Source organism: Aptenodytes forsteri, unplaced genomic scaffold (genome assembly GCF_000699145.1).
Source record: "Aptenodytes forsteri isolate BGI_AS27 unplaced genomic scaffold, ASM69914v1 Scaffold106, whole genome shotgun sequence".
Lineage (NCBI taxonomy): Eukaryota > Metazoa > Chordata > Aves > Sphenisciformes > Spheniscidae > Aptenodytes > Aptenodytes forsteri.
The window spans coordinates 1,773,592-1,787,446 of record NW_008794080.1 but is presented as its reverse complement, the minus strand read 5'-3'; the positions used below and the strand labels follow the sequence as shown (position 1 = coordinate 1,787,446).

General features: G+C 38.6%; 1 protein-coding gene across 10 annotated transcripts in view; it reads right to left on the bottom strand.

Moving 5' to 3' along the window:
• Positions 1-13,855, bottom strand: part of LDB3 (LIM domain binding 3) — a 129,430-nt gene that overhangs the window by 87,469 nt on the left and 28,106 nt on the right. For all 10 annotated transcript variants that reach the window (XM_009272432.2, XM_009272438.2, XM_009272445.2 and 7 more), the window contains exon 3: positions 8,133-8,284. In XM_009272432.2, the coding sequence (XP_009270707.1) occupies positions 8,133-8,284 (152 nt within the window). The remainder of the gene's footprint in view (positions 1-8,132; positions 8,285-13,855) is intronic.

Genomic DNA, 13,855 nt, shown 5'->3' with positions numbered 1-13,855 from the left:
GTGAGTGATGAGCACTCTGAGAACAGTTCTAATCCCTAAGTAGCATCTTGTTGTAATGAAAACTTCATTGCCCTTTAAAGCCTTGGCATATATCCACAGTTTTCAGGCCCTTCTCTAAAACTGACAAGGACACTTTATGCAGTGAGTGTAAATAGCAGTCCACTCAATTAAACTGCTCATGTAAGGAATACATTTATATTTATTGCAGTGACCGACATTGATATTTTATTTCATTTTCCATGGAAAAAGCTACTCATTAATTTTAACAGCATTAGATGTTACTACTCAAGGACAGTAACTCACAGCCCTGTCCAAATGCTAGCCTGACATCTATTAACAAATTCTACTGTCCTCTCATACCTGCATACAGAGACAACTGGGCATGCAATGGGATTCACCTCTATTTCACAAGGAGTGAGGGAGGACCACCTCTCTCAGCTTACAGTAATACATGGTAGCTTCCTTAATCCTCTTGTAGGATATGTCTTTTTTAATGCTTTGAGCACAGTGCATCATCAGAACTTTGGGGAGGAAACCTTGGCTATTGGAGACAGATGGCTCTCAAACATTCTAGAGTCACGTGTCTAAGCAAAATAAACTAACTAGTACCACATGTCACATCCACCATTAGTGTTCCTCTCCTTTTTCTACTAACCTGCTTAAAATTTTGAATTTATACACATTGTGATTCAGTAAAGCATGTAAGCAGCTGTTTGACTACTCTGCTTTTCTTATCTTTCCAAAGGTAGATTTTGTAATATCTCTCCTGAGTACAGGTACATGCAGTTACCTGCAGACTAAGGTGCTCACTGAGTGAACAATTGTGGAGGACTCCAACACAGATTGTCCACATGGTCACAGACCTCAGTACTTGCTCCAGCCTAGATCATAATTATTCCAGTGAACATCACATGGAATATCTAACATTGCACAAGCTTTGAATTTATTTCTTTCTAATATTTAGCCAGTATTTTCTTAATTTAAACTTTAAATCCTGCTGAGAATCATATTGGCATATTTAAACATAATTTCTGTAGAACTCAAGGGAACGGATTAAAGGACAGAGATTCATTTTTTAATTTTTTCTTTTTATACTCTTATTTGATTTTTTAAAGTGTCATCTACTTTCAGGCTATATTTCTATGGCAATATGAACATATTTGTACTTGAAAGTATGATAAGAGTCCGTAACTTCAAGTGAAATTTTATCAAATGCAGATGGCACATCTTTGTCAACACTTAAGGCTGAGTTGTTAAATACTGTGTTCTGCTAGGAGGCAGGCATTCATATCCTTAATCCAGTCTGACATGGTCACAACCATCTCACTTCTGCATCCAGTAATTCAGAGATCCTTACTGGAGTCTTGATGTGGTCCTTGTTCCCTAAACTTTTAAGCGCTGCTATGCTAGCTATTGAGTCCCAGGTGGGACTCCTGAGTGTAAATGTGTTGCTGCAGCCTCATCCAAGGAGCAGTCATTTGGTAGCGGGCATTCATTTTCCATAATTTTAAGATTGCGGTCAGAAAGGCAGGAACAACCAAGAAAAACTTAGTCACTCCAAGAATGGATTTCAGGAGATATATTCACAATGCTGAACACGAACACTAGCAAATTATCACTGGCAGTAGTGTTCCTTTAAAAAAAAAGTCACATTCATATGGGCTCAGATTCTACCCCTAGTATGTAAGCAGTCCCTGAATGAAAACATCATTAGTCTGATGAATGTAATGGAAGCATTCAAAGAAGGGAAAAAAATTCCAAATCCATATTTTCATTTTCTGTTTGTTTTTACTAATCATCTCCTACAATGCTTTTAGGAAATGTTTCTACAGAATAGTCTGAGTACCACTATTTCAGACCATGCTTTCATCAATATTGTTTATATAGTTTTAATTTACTCTTAAACTGGGATAGATACCCTCTTCTAATTCTTCTGAGCATAAACACAGCCTAAATCTAGTTCTGATTTAAAACGTGCCCATCAGCAGACCTAAAACATGCACAGAATTGGTTACTATTCACAGCTTCAGACAAAAGAAAACAGTTTACAATAACCACTGAATTCCCCTTGCTTGCAGTTTGCTGTCACCACATGCTGTATTTATAGTAGGCCTGAAATAAATACTGCAGGATCAGCCATCTTTTGGTGCTGCACAAAAAAGGAAAGCTATTAAATATTTACCATAAGTCTCTCATAGCTTTGCCTCTGACAATTTCCCTTTTACTAGAGAAAAGGATTATTTAGCTCATGATTTTCCAGCAAAAGACAGTCAGTTGTGACGGGAAGTGAATGGTAGCATCATTGGCATGCCTTGGCGGGGGGTTTGTGTGTGTGTGTGTGTCAAGGCACACCAGGCACAGAACGTCTGCACCTCCCCTGCTCCTCTCCAGCAGCACAGGGTGATACCAAGGCAGAAGTCTTAGAGTGTCACAGGAATGTTTGCGCCAGCAGAATGAGGCGCACTCATGTTACAGCACTTTCCAAAACTAAGCCAGTACATTTGGTGAATCCTTTCCAAGGAGGCTGATCAGATTCCTTGAGTTAAGATCAAATGAATGTTGTGGATGCTCCAGTGAAACGTGTTGACAAATAATACTGCACTCTTGTGCATTGCATTTACTGTGAATTTGAAAAAGAAACCCATTTGTATGAAATAAAAATAGATTTTGCATGCATTTCATTTTTCACCTGTGAACTTAACACTGTAGGACAATAAGTTTATGGCCTAGTATCTATGGGACAGCCAGCCAGCCAAAGATGAACTTTGACCGGCCCAGAACTAAAATGCCTGGGGGCAGCTGTGTAGCTCAAGTAACTGATTAGAAACTGATACTGAAAAATGACTGAGAACTAAACTCCAGGAGGTCACAAAAAGATTAAAAGCAAAGCAATGCCTTTTTCCACCACAACCCAGGTCATTATAGAGTATGATCATAGCCTTCCATAGCATTGTCTAGCAGAACTAGCACCGATCCCCTCTCAGTACATCTAGAGCAATGTAGGTTTCCAAGGAACGAGCTGCATCTATGTAAGTATCTAATGTTTTAGAACATCAGCCTTGTTTGCCTCAGTATTATCATGCCTCATGGACTTCTACTGGGTAATAGTGCACAGTGCCAAAGAAATTTCTTTCCTTCTCCCCTCACTGCTGCTCTCTTTTCTTCAGCAAAAGAGAATTCACTTTGTAGATGTATTTTGCCTTCTAAACTGAAGGAAGCAGAGCTGGTCCGGAGGCTCCCATACCTTTCTACACCACTGGATCACAGGTCTCTTTCTCCAGGAATGGTCCAAATACTTTAACTCCCTGCCACTTGCCTGTCTGCAACCTTTAACTTCCCAAAAGCAGCACAGGGAGGCATGCTGCAGGCTCTGGAGAACTAGGCAGCCAGACATTGAAAATGAGCAGTCAGAAAATGCACCGTTTCACTCAAGCCAGTAACAAGACAAGTTCTGGCTGCCTGATCAAACCTCTGGCATAGCTGGTGAGACCTCCATCCTAATTTTGTGGTTTCATGTGAAAACATAGCATGGGTGAGGTGATAAGAACAAATTTAACAGGGAGTTTAGGGAAGGAAGCTGTCAGAAAAAAATTGACATGCACAAATTTCTGAACACATAATGGGATATCTACATGAGTGAAACAGAAAATTCCACTCAGGCCAGCACTGTGCACTAAGCACTCATTGAAGAGCTATGTTAGTGTACCTTGAACAGTGCAGATTGATGGTACTTGAAGAAATACTAAGTTTTTATAGCCAGAGAAGTGCAGACTCTCATTGTTTAGGCAGGCAAGTACAAATGGGCATTCTTAATGCTTCCCTTCTGCTACATTTGATGTCTTGCAATTTGATGTCCTGCACAAGTGCTGACACCATGTACAGCTTTTCTTGACAGCCAAATAAAAAATAACCAGTTCCCCACCCTGAAAAAGAAACCCCACAGGGAACTTAAGGGTGATGATAAAAGTGAGTAGCAGCAAACACTGTCTGAACTGTCAGGTTATAAACAATGCTCATGAAACCTTCATGGCCAGGATCAATAAAAGGAAAGGCCATCGCTCTTGAGAGCCAAGAAAAATAAAAAGCTTTCTGTCTCAGAGCATTTATGTCTAGATTTCATGTTCCACTGCTTCTTCCATGGCCTTATAGACTGAACAAGCAAGTTCACTTCTACTTCCAGTGCTACAACAGTGAAACCAAGTCACAGATTGCCTGGTAAGGCATTCCATGACCTTGGAACATATTCTGTAGAGCCACATGACTACTTCACATAAATGTCCGAGATCATAAAAAATTTAGGGCTTAAGTTTTCCCCTCACAACAGTCAATTTCTTTACTGAAAGAGTGGTTAAACATTGGAACAGGCTGCCCAGGGAAGTGGTGGAGTCCCCATCCCTGGAGGTATTTAAAAGACGTGTAGATGAGGCGCTTAGGGACATGGTTTAGTGGGCATGGTGGTGTTGGGTCGACAGTTGGACTCAATGATCTTAGAGGTCTTTTCCAACCTTAATGATTCTATGATTCTATGAATTTCCTAATGCACATATATGCCTTTTCCATTTGAAAGGATTTCCAATGTTTCCAAACTCTTACGCAAATTAGATAACTGAGTATACCCATCTTTATGATCTTTATGGACACTAGCTTTGTTTTTCCATAGTAATAGAACACTCTACTCCAGTTTCATTGCTGCAAGCCATGTCTAAAAAAAAAGTAAAAATTACCTCTTAGCATAGTCATTTTCCTGGTAACCAAGTCCCAGAAGATTTTGCCTTTCTCCTGTTTTGTTCTTATTTGGTTGAAAATTACTGTCACTAGTGACTGCTCCCATATTTTTCATGTTAACTATTCTTCTCAACGATACAATCTTTGTAAAATTATTCTTGTTGGAAAAAAGTATATTTCATTGTAAATTTTGGGCAGGTGACAAAACTGCCAAAATCTTTTTGTACTTAGGTAAATTAACCCATTTCTGCCTAGGAAAAATTATTTTTCAAGGTAAGATTAATCTAACTTCCCAAATATTGTGGAGATGCCTTTTGTTCAAGCCATTGGGATACTGGATCTTTAACAGGGTTCTATGCATACGTCAGTTGGCTGAGATCACATGCTGATATGGTTTGTCTTGTATAAATACTGAATTGTGCAAAGTGAAAGCCAGCTTAATGCCTCTGACCACAACTTTTTGAATAGCCCCTAATCATCTAAGAAACAACACTCCTAAAAAAAAAAACTACTTTTCAGTCTTTGTCATTTGTTTTTCCCATATAACTCTAGTGAGGCTGAATAGTTCGCATTGGTGACCCAATAGCTCACATCAAAAAGCAACTGTCATACTGAAGAGGAGATTCTATGAATTGTGTAAGTTCAGAGCAAAAGCATCATCTGTGAAAGTTCTCACCTGCTAACAAAGAAGCTGTCTGACCTATTTGTGCTTAACAGTATTTCATATCACTTTATGCCGTTTTTCTTCTTTTCAAAATGGATCTTAACTCATCTACATCTATTATCTATGCAAGCATATTTCAGTCTGTGGAACACTCCATTACTGCTTACTTTGGCTGTTCATTATCCACATAAGTTAATTATCTGAATCACATACTATTGTTCTGGAACCAAGACACAAGGCAAGCCTTAAAAAAAATAAAAGAAACAATAGATAGAGCAAGAAAGCAATAAACAATGATACTTCCACTAGAATTATGTGGACAAAGAATAATGTGTACCAAAATAAATAAAGCTTTAACAGTCTGAAAATACTTTAAGAAAAACTAACAATTACTTCAATCATTAAACAATAAATAAGCTGTCCTGGATGCTGTAAAACACTTCTTTTTAATGATGCGGCCACTAGAGTTGCCGGTGTTGTAATTTAGAAGTCAGCAAGTACAAAAGCACAACAATTACTTACATCAAATAACCCTGCCAACACTTGATCAAAAGTACTGTTTTAAGTGACTTGCTTCTGTGATATGTATTAGGATAATCTGTTTTTGTTAGTCACAGATTTGGGAACCCTTCCTCTGTGTGCAAGGAGAATGATGCGGCCACTAGAGTTGCCGGTGTTGTAATTTAGAAGTCAGCAAGTACAAAAGCACAACAATTACTTACATCAAATAACCCTGCCAACACTTGATCAAAAGTACTGTTTTAAGTGACTTGCTTCTGTGATATGTATTAGGATAATCTGTTTTTGTTAGTCACAGATTTGGGAACCCTTCCTCTGTGTGCAAGGAGAGGTGGTGGTTTGTAGTTTTAAATGCCAGGCATAGAGGCAAGGCCATAGAGGCAGCCACTGGACCACTTTTCAGGTCCAATATTCAGGAAAATTAACTCCAAATGTGCAACAAGCCAAAGCACAATAAGAAACATTTTCTCTCAATGTAAAAACACAAAGATCCAATAGGAAAGCAGACGGAAGTTCTAAAATAAATTATCAGAAAGGATTTTCCTTAACTTTCAAATACAAAATAATCCAGAACAATGTAAATATTTTTTAAAAAGATATCATACATATATTCATAATATCACTAGCATTCATTAGAATGGAGCAAAAAAGCTGGAGTGGGCCATAGGATGAGAATTCAGTTACACGCATCAAGATAGTGCCCCATCTTCCCTCAACAACTTTGGAAGACCATTTTCTTCTGGCTTCTGATATAAAGACCATTTTAGTACATTTAGAATTAGGCTCCCGGTCTCGCTTTAATTTTGGCTGAATATCTTGCCTAAGCACACTAGAGGCACATATGCACATCATACGAGGTGGCAGAAATTATTCCATGCATCTCCCTACCTCCCTTGCATTCACTGAAACAGCTAGACCACACCCTTTGAGAAAAATCTCAAAGATTTTTCTTTGAGAAAATCTGGAACTTCTGAAAATCTGAAGAGCTTTAATTTAAACTCTTTTCCAGGAAATACGTTATCGTTATAATAGCATATATATCGATATAAAATAAAGATATAATATAATATATAGTACATTTCCAGGAAATATATAAGTCTACCCAGTGTTCTCACAGAAGCTAACAAATATGTAGCAATTTTGTTAGCCTCTTTCTACTTTGTGAACTTATTTTATACATTATCTGGAACACCCACTTAAAGACAAACTTGAGACTTACAAAGCCATGTGGGAAATTCAGCCATACATTTTGCTTTAGAGTACCCTGCTTTGTCTTGGAAACCCCAGCTAAAGATCTTTTTCCCTTAGGTGTTAGTCTGTTCCTGGTACTGCTTAGCTCTACTGCACATCCATGTATGAGATTTTCTGGTATGTTCTCAGAAATTGTACTTCCACATCACAACCTGCTTTCTGTACCAGTCTTTGCCTAGCCTATGTAAAAATTATCTTCTCCACAACGCAATAAAAAAAGCCGTTATTTGCTTTATATAATTATGGAGCTTTAAATATTAATGCAACTATTACAGAAAATCTCTGTGCAAGGTTATCTGACTTGAGAACAAGTTTCCTTGGAAGCAACATTAACTTTTCCTGGTTAAGAGACCTGTTATGTGAAGAGATTCTGCTTTCTCAACGGCAAGACAACTCTTATCACATCTCTGAGAAATTCTGCCCTCTCCATGTTCTACTGACTTCCTTTCCTGCACTCAGGCTACACCTTTCTTATTGTGTCAGATGCAAAGCGGCCACTTTCAAACTCACAGGTGCCAGACCATTAACACAAATTCTCAGCCTGCTGTGATTATTCACCCTGTGAATGACAGGTTCCTCCCATGCACTCATAACACTTGTTACGACGGTCATTTCTAGATTAGTCATTCATAAATTAACCAAACAAAACTGTGTTGTCCACACGGGAATAAGCAAAACATCACCACTGTTGGATTTATTTTTTAACAGAAGCTTGAATGGATATGGGATTACACCTGTATTCAATAGGCTAAATTCAACACAGATACACTCAACATATCAACCATACTGATTTCTATAAGAATCCATGCTGATTTCTACAAGAATCAGATCAGATTTTGGCCTTCCATCTCATATCTGTGCCATAAACACTTCAAATAAATCTACAGATTGAGATAAACCACTTATATCCCTTAGTCACAAGTTTCATAGGATGCCCTTAGGAATGCAAAGACTTTAACTTATACCAACATACTTCTGAAGAGTGAGGCTCAAGTTGTGGCTGGCTGACTTGATCTTGTTCTGGGCCTCTAAGTGGGTCATGCTGTCAGCGTTGACTCCATCAATGGCTACCACAAGGTCCCCTTGGTTCATCTGTGACTGTGCTGCCTTGCTGCCAGGGGTGATCTGTGAGGGAAAAGAAAAAAAAAAGTCCTATCAGGATAAGTCATTCTGTACACAAACCACCTCTAGAGAACTCACCCAGAATTATAATGAGGAATAGATACAGCAATAAATACAGTAATAGATACAACACTAGCTGTATCTATTATTGTATGGGTGGAACAACAAAATTTGTGGCAATTAAACAAACGCAAAGTTAACTCATATTTCTGCAAAGGTCCAGGACAACATCTACTTGTCATTGCTTCCATTTTGAGAGGTTAAGTCCAATGTAGTGGTTCCCTTAACACATATTACCTCCTCCTCAAGGGGATAATTATTACTATTTATACCGGAGTAGTATACAGAGACATTACTCAGAAGCAGAGAACTAATGAACCACTATCTACTGCATGATTTTATTGTATTTTTCCTCCTAAAAGCCATTTTTCCCCAAATTAATTCATTACATTGAGCGGATGGAAAATGAATGTGTGCGAGGGGCCTTGGACATGCTTTGCTTCTTTTATAGTGAGCTTTATAGGAAATCATTCTGCTTAACCTTACCCACATACAACTACAGCTCCATTACCAAAACAGATTACTATATACCCAAGATGACCTCATCAACCTGTTGGACCTGACACTCCAAAGACAGACACACTGTCTACACTTTTAGATACAAGAAGCCACAATTCTTCAACTACAAACCCAACTACTGAGACAACAGTTCAGAAATTCTGGTCGTTCACTATGGCATCACATTTTGTTAGCTCCAGATGCCTTGTGAACTGCATCTTTGCCGAATGGATGGTATCCTGACCTCAATTTCACACAGCCCTCTCAGCTTGCATCTGGTTGATATTGATACAGTACAGCTACTTATGAAACTTGACTCCATTAGGGAACTCCAACTGAAACAGAAGAGCCTTCACTTACCATCAGCCAGACAAATTTTAGTGAGCACAGAAGAGTTGTCCTCTGCTTTCAGCACTCAGTACTTAAAGGGCACGGACATAAGCTATAGGTCTTTGCTCTTATTTTTAGGTACTTACTTCCTTACATGCTTCACTTCTAAAAAAGCCCAAGGATCATCTAAAATACTACAACAACGGCTGCAGTCAAAAACTCTGTTCCTTCAGCACAGTGAACAAAAAAGAAAGATGTGTCTGATTATGAGCCAAAATTCCCCTGTGAATTCAGCCAGGCTGAAACTGTGAAGTTAAATTCCTAAGGAAACCAAAACCCAAGACAAATACAAACACTTTTCCTCATCCAGCATGAAGTGAAATTCCTTAACCCGCCTTCCCTAATGTGACCTCAAAACACTTAAAAATATGTACATAATCAAAACAAAAAAGTCCTTCCAAAACAATTCCCTAGACTGCTTGTTTGTGCTCTTCCACTGGCAGAGACAAAGAAGAAAAAAGGAAAAAAAACCCTTTCTTAACACCCCGTTAAAGGTGCTCAGTATTGAGGCTGGCAGTCGAATTGACAGTGTAGTCCGACAATGGGAGCTGTCAATTTACTAGAACACAAGCCCTAGTATCAGGGTGCTAGAACACAGCACCCTCAATACTCGGACACTCTACTTAAAAATAGAGATTACTTTGGAATTAGGCACCGTAAATAACATCCCAGAACTGATCTGACTGGAAGAGACAGCTTTCTAGATCTTTTCCATTAGAGATAAAAGCAGTAAGAGTTCTTTGTTTTCTGAGTGAAGGACAACCACAGATACAATGTTCTCATGCAAAGTAGAGTTGACTGATAATGGCAGTGCCATTCCCTGGTGCATTTTTCTGGTGTTAAGGAATTGAGGGGTGGGGAAATACTTTGTGGTAGTTTCAATGATGGAGTTTTATTCTGCAGTCTAATGCACCCTCGTAGAAAGAGATTAGTAGAAACAAGAGATTCATATTACAAGCATAGTTTTCCTAACCTATTATAGAAACATTAGCTTCTATGCATTTTATTGACTTGCATTGTGCGAAGTACACAGAATCTAGAAGCCTATAAAGAATATGGATTATTTGCATACCCACATGTACTTGTATAGTTACTGAAAGGCCCTTCCCTGCTCAGTCCCCCAAATATGTCAAGCAACAGAATCTGCAATAAAATAAGAGGTCAGGAAAAGGCAAAATGTGAACAAAAGCCAAACTCAGATAAATCAGTCAGTTAAGACTTCAACTCATTAAGTAGGACACTTCAGTCTTTCTCAGTTTATTCTTTTTCTCTATTAACATAAACTGTTTGCCAGTCAGGTAGACACCAAGGCTCGAGTATCTTCTTGATAAAGATTTTTTAATAAATAATCACACACATCACTTTTCTAAGACACCACTTTTTACCTCCTCATGAAAACTGCAGGTTCTCGCCACAAAACGTTAACTGTGTGATGCTGATACTTCCAGTCTGCAAACAGCTGGTTCCAAATGCTGGGAACTCCCCCTTTTGCTCATCAAGAACGAAGACTAGTTTTTAAACATCAACCCAGTTACTGAAGTCAAATGTCTGCCCTAATTTGGGAATTCTTACTTAACACATACATCTCTCCTTCCACTCCCTAGTGATGCTTCAAACAAAATAAGCCTCGAGAAGCAGAGCTTCCACAGAAAGGATAAAGAAGTCTAGATCTGGGGCTAGTTTAAGATAGTTGTAACATACCAACTTCCCTCTCAGTTTCTCAGATTTCTGCTTTTTGCAGCCCCAAATTTAAATGTTGTATCTTAAAATGAAGATAGAGCAGGTAACTACAACTGTCCTAGAATTAGTCAAATTTAGAGGGAGGGGATGGTTATAACTAGTGATGTGATTTTACTTACTCTAGTAGGATATTTTCTGCCTAACACTTTTAGAATACACTACCTAAACGAAAAATATATTTATCAGAAGAATCTATCAAACAAAAAGTCCTGGGTAACTTTGGATTTGTGATTTTATGAATTTCTAACTACGGCCATTGCAACACCCTTTCTGAGGCAAAGAGCTACAGGAGAACCATACTGAGAAAGATAAGGAAATCGTCTCAATCATGGCTTATCAGCCAGTGTTCCTTTATTTGAAAAGGAAATTAAAGGGATTTGTAGTCATCTTTTCAGCTAAGTATAATGGTAACAAATTCTGGGCTGGATTCCTTCATACAGCCCTACCTTTCCAATTCTCACTTCAGGGGCCAGCACTCCACTGATGTCACTTTACATCTAAAATTCAGCTTATCCTAGCTTCATAGACAGTAAGACTCAAAAGTATAGAAGATGGATCTAGTTTACTGTATCTGTAATTCAGAATCATAAGTATCAGGAAAGAATTACTTCTTCCCCAAGTCTTCCCGTGGGCTGAGAGCACGCTGTGCAGATTATTTGGTTCTGTAGAGCTTTATATAGAAGGCATTATTAAAGTCTGGATGTATAATCTGTATAAAATATTCAAATCAAAGTACAAAATTATACCTATTTTAGTTAGAAGCTAACAGGCTTCTCTGTGAGACTTTCAAGTGAACCCACAGTGTGCATTTGCAGCAGACATTGAGAACAGTCAGTAATTGTTGGGGACAAAATACCAGTGTACAGATGGAGATATAGGGCAGCCAGATCTGAAGTGTCAAGGCACATTCAAGACTATCTTGTTCCCATTTTTAAAGATCCAGCAGAAAGGAATGGAATGCAAAGGGTTTATCTGTTGGTATTTTCCTTTGAAAAGTCATCTCTGATCTACTAAAAATTTACTAAATATAATCACAAACAAAGAAGACCTCACTGTGTCTTTGTGAAATCTTTAGGGATTATTTTCTATTTAAAAAGGTTTTTAAAAAATATTTCTAAATGAAGTTTGAATGTTAATTAACCCTTGGAATTAGACTGCAGATTCAGATCTGTCTACACAGTAAGTTCCAGTTTGCTCTCATCTCAGCCTCTCTTCTATTAACAGAAGTAACAAAAGTAGAGAAATATAGTTCTGTCTAGGCCAAATACGCATTTTTCAATCTGACCACCAATGTTTTTTTTCTTAAAACATCTCTGGGCAAGATCTAGACAGAACTGTTTCAGAAAACCTTTGTAATAATCTTAACTCACTTGCTCTGGATTACAACATAGCTTTCAGATGCTAGGTGTTGCAAAAGCCTTTATTTAAGGCTACAGTGAGATGTTCACCAGAGATGCAAAGTATAGCTATTTCTGTCAATTGATTTACAAAATCCAAGCCAGGGTACCACTGACAGATCTAATTTTAATAGTATTTCTTCAGCGCCTCACGCCCAAGCACAGACTTCATCTTGAAAAGCCAAGCATCTTTCACCTCTCTCAGAAAAGCAGAGGAACACTTGCTGCTTCAGACATGTGAATTTTCAGCCCTCACAGATATCCCACAAGGCAGACATCTGACTTCCAATATCCCCAGCTTAAAGCAAGTGGGCAGGCTGGAAGTATCACATGTTGCTTTCAATGCACTACAGAGAATTCTTACTACGCTCTGTTGTGAGCAGATCTGTATACTGGGTGAATATATAGTACGATAGTGACAGCTGTGCCCTAAAAAATAAGTCTGCACTGGGTTTAGAGTAAATACTACTTAGCAGGAGCTCTGGGAGGCAGCGTACAAAGTGCAGCTGCTGCACCACCTTGAGAACAGCACAGTGTTCCCATCCAAGCCCCCTCAGCTCCACTCCAAAGGGGGAGACATAGGGATCAGGCAGCATTTGAGAGGCTGAGTGTTAAAATACTAACAAGAATGCTTTTGTATAAACAGATGGATGGACACAGCTTTCCTACTGCAAGGAACTCCTAATTTACAAGGCAGACAAAAACACTTAGGGAGGCCTATACAACTGAGAAGGTGTTAATATGGTAGCTTGCAGCATTAGCCAGGGCCTCTTCTTTTTCCAGGACTTGAGCTATGCCTGACCCCAACCCCAAAATCAATAAGTTATATTTTCCTCTTCTCATTTAAGAACAACGTTTCAGAGAATCAAGTATTCACTAACACTAGAAATACCCTAAAGCACTGGCAATGAATACCATCTCCTCTTCAGGATCTCTGGGATAGAAGAAAATATTAAAAGAAAATGTTCCTTTCCATAGTCAGAAAGGCTAGAACTCAGAGACAGGACATAAGCTATCAGTTACCAAAGACTATAATATACTATTACAGGAAGAGCAATGGACAGACACTAAGGATCACTAGAAAATAAAATGTGTTTCCTTTATGGAGAAAACAGCATTTAAATCTCCCTTTGTTAAATTTTTGCAAGTGGGTTTTTGTATAGATGCTTCCAATAAACCTTCAGAGGCTTTCTAAGCACCGAGGCTCACAATGCCTGGAAGCGGCAGCAAAACTTCCTTATTTTGCGCATAGGAGCATGACCTACTGAAAGGAGGAGAGAGACATGTTTTGAAATCCCGCCACAGAACAGTTGCACTGAACTGGTGAGTCCCCATATGAATCCAAGTAGTTATCTCTGGACTGGAGACATCAGTTCCCCTCCCATTGTTAACAAGTTAATTTAGGAAACAGTAACATAAATTTCCTCAATGAGTCACTTTCCACTGCTGTCCCCACAATAAATGTGTAACAGCTCCGAAGGGAAACCCA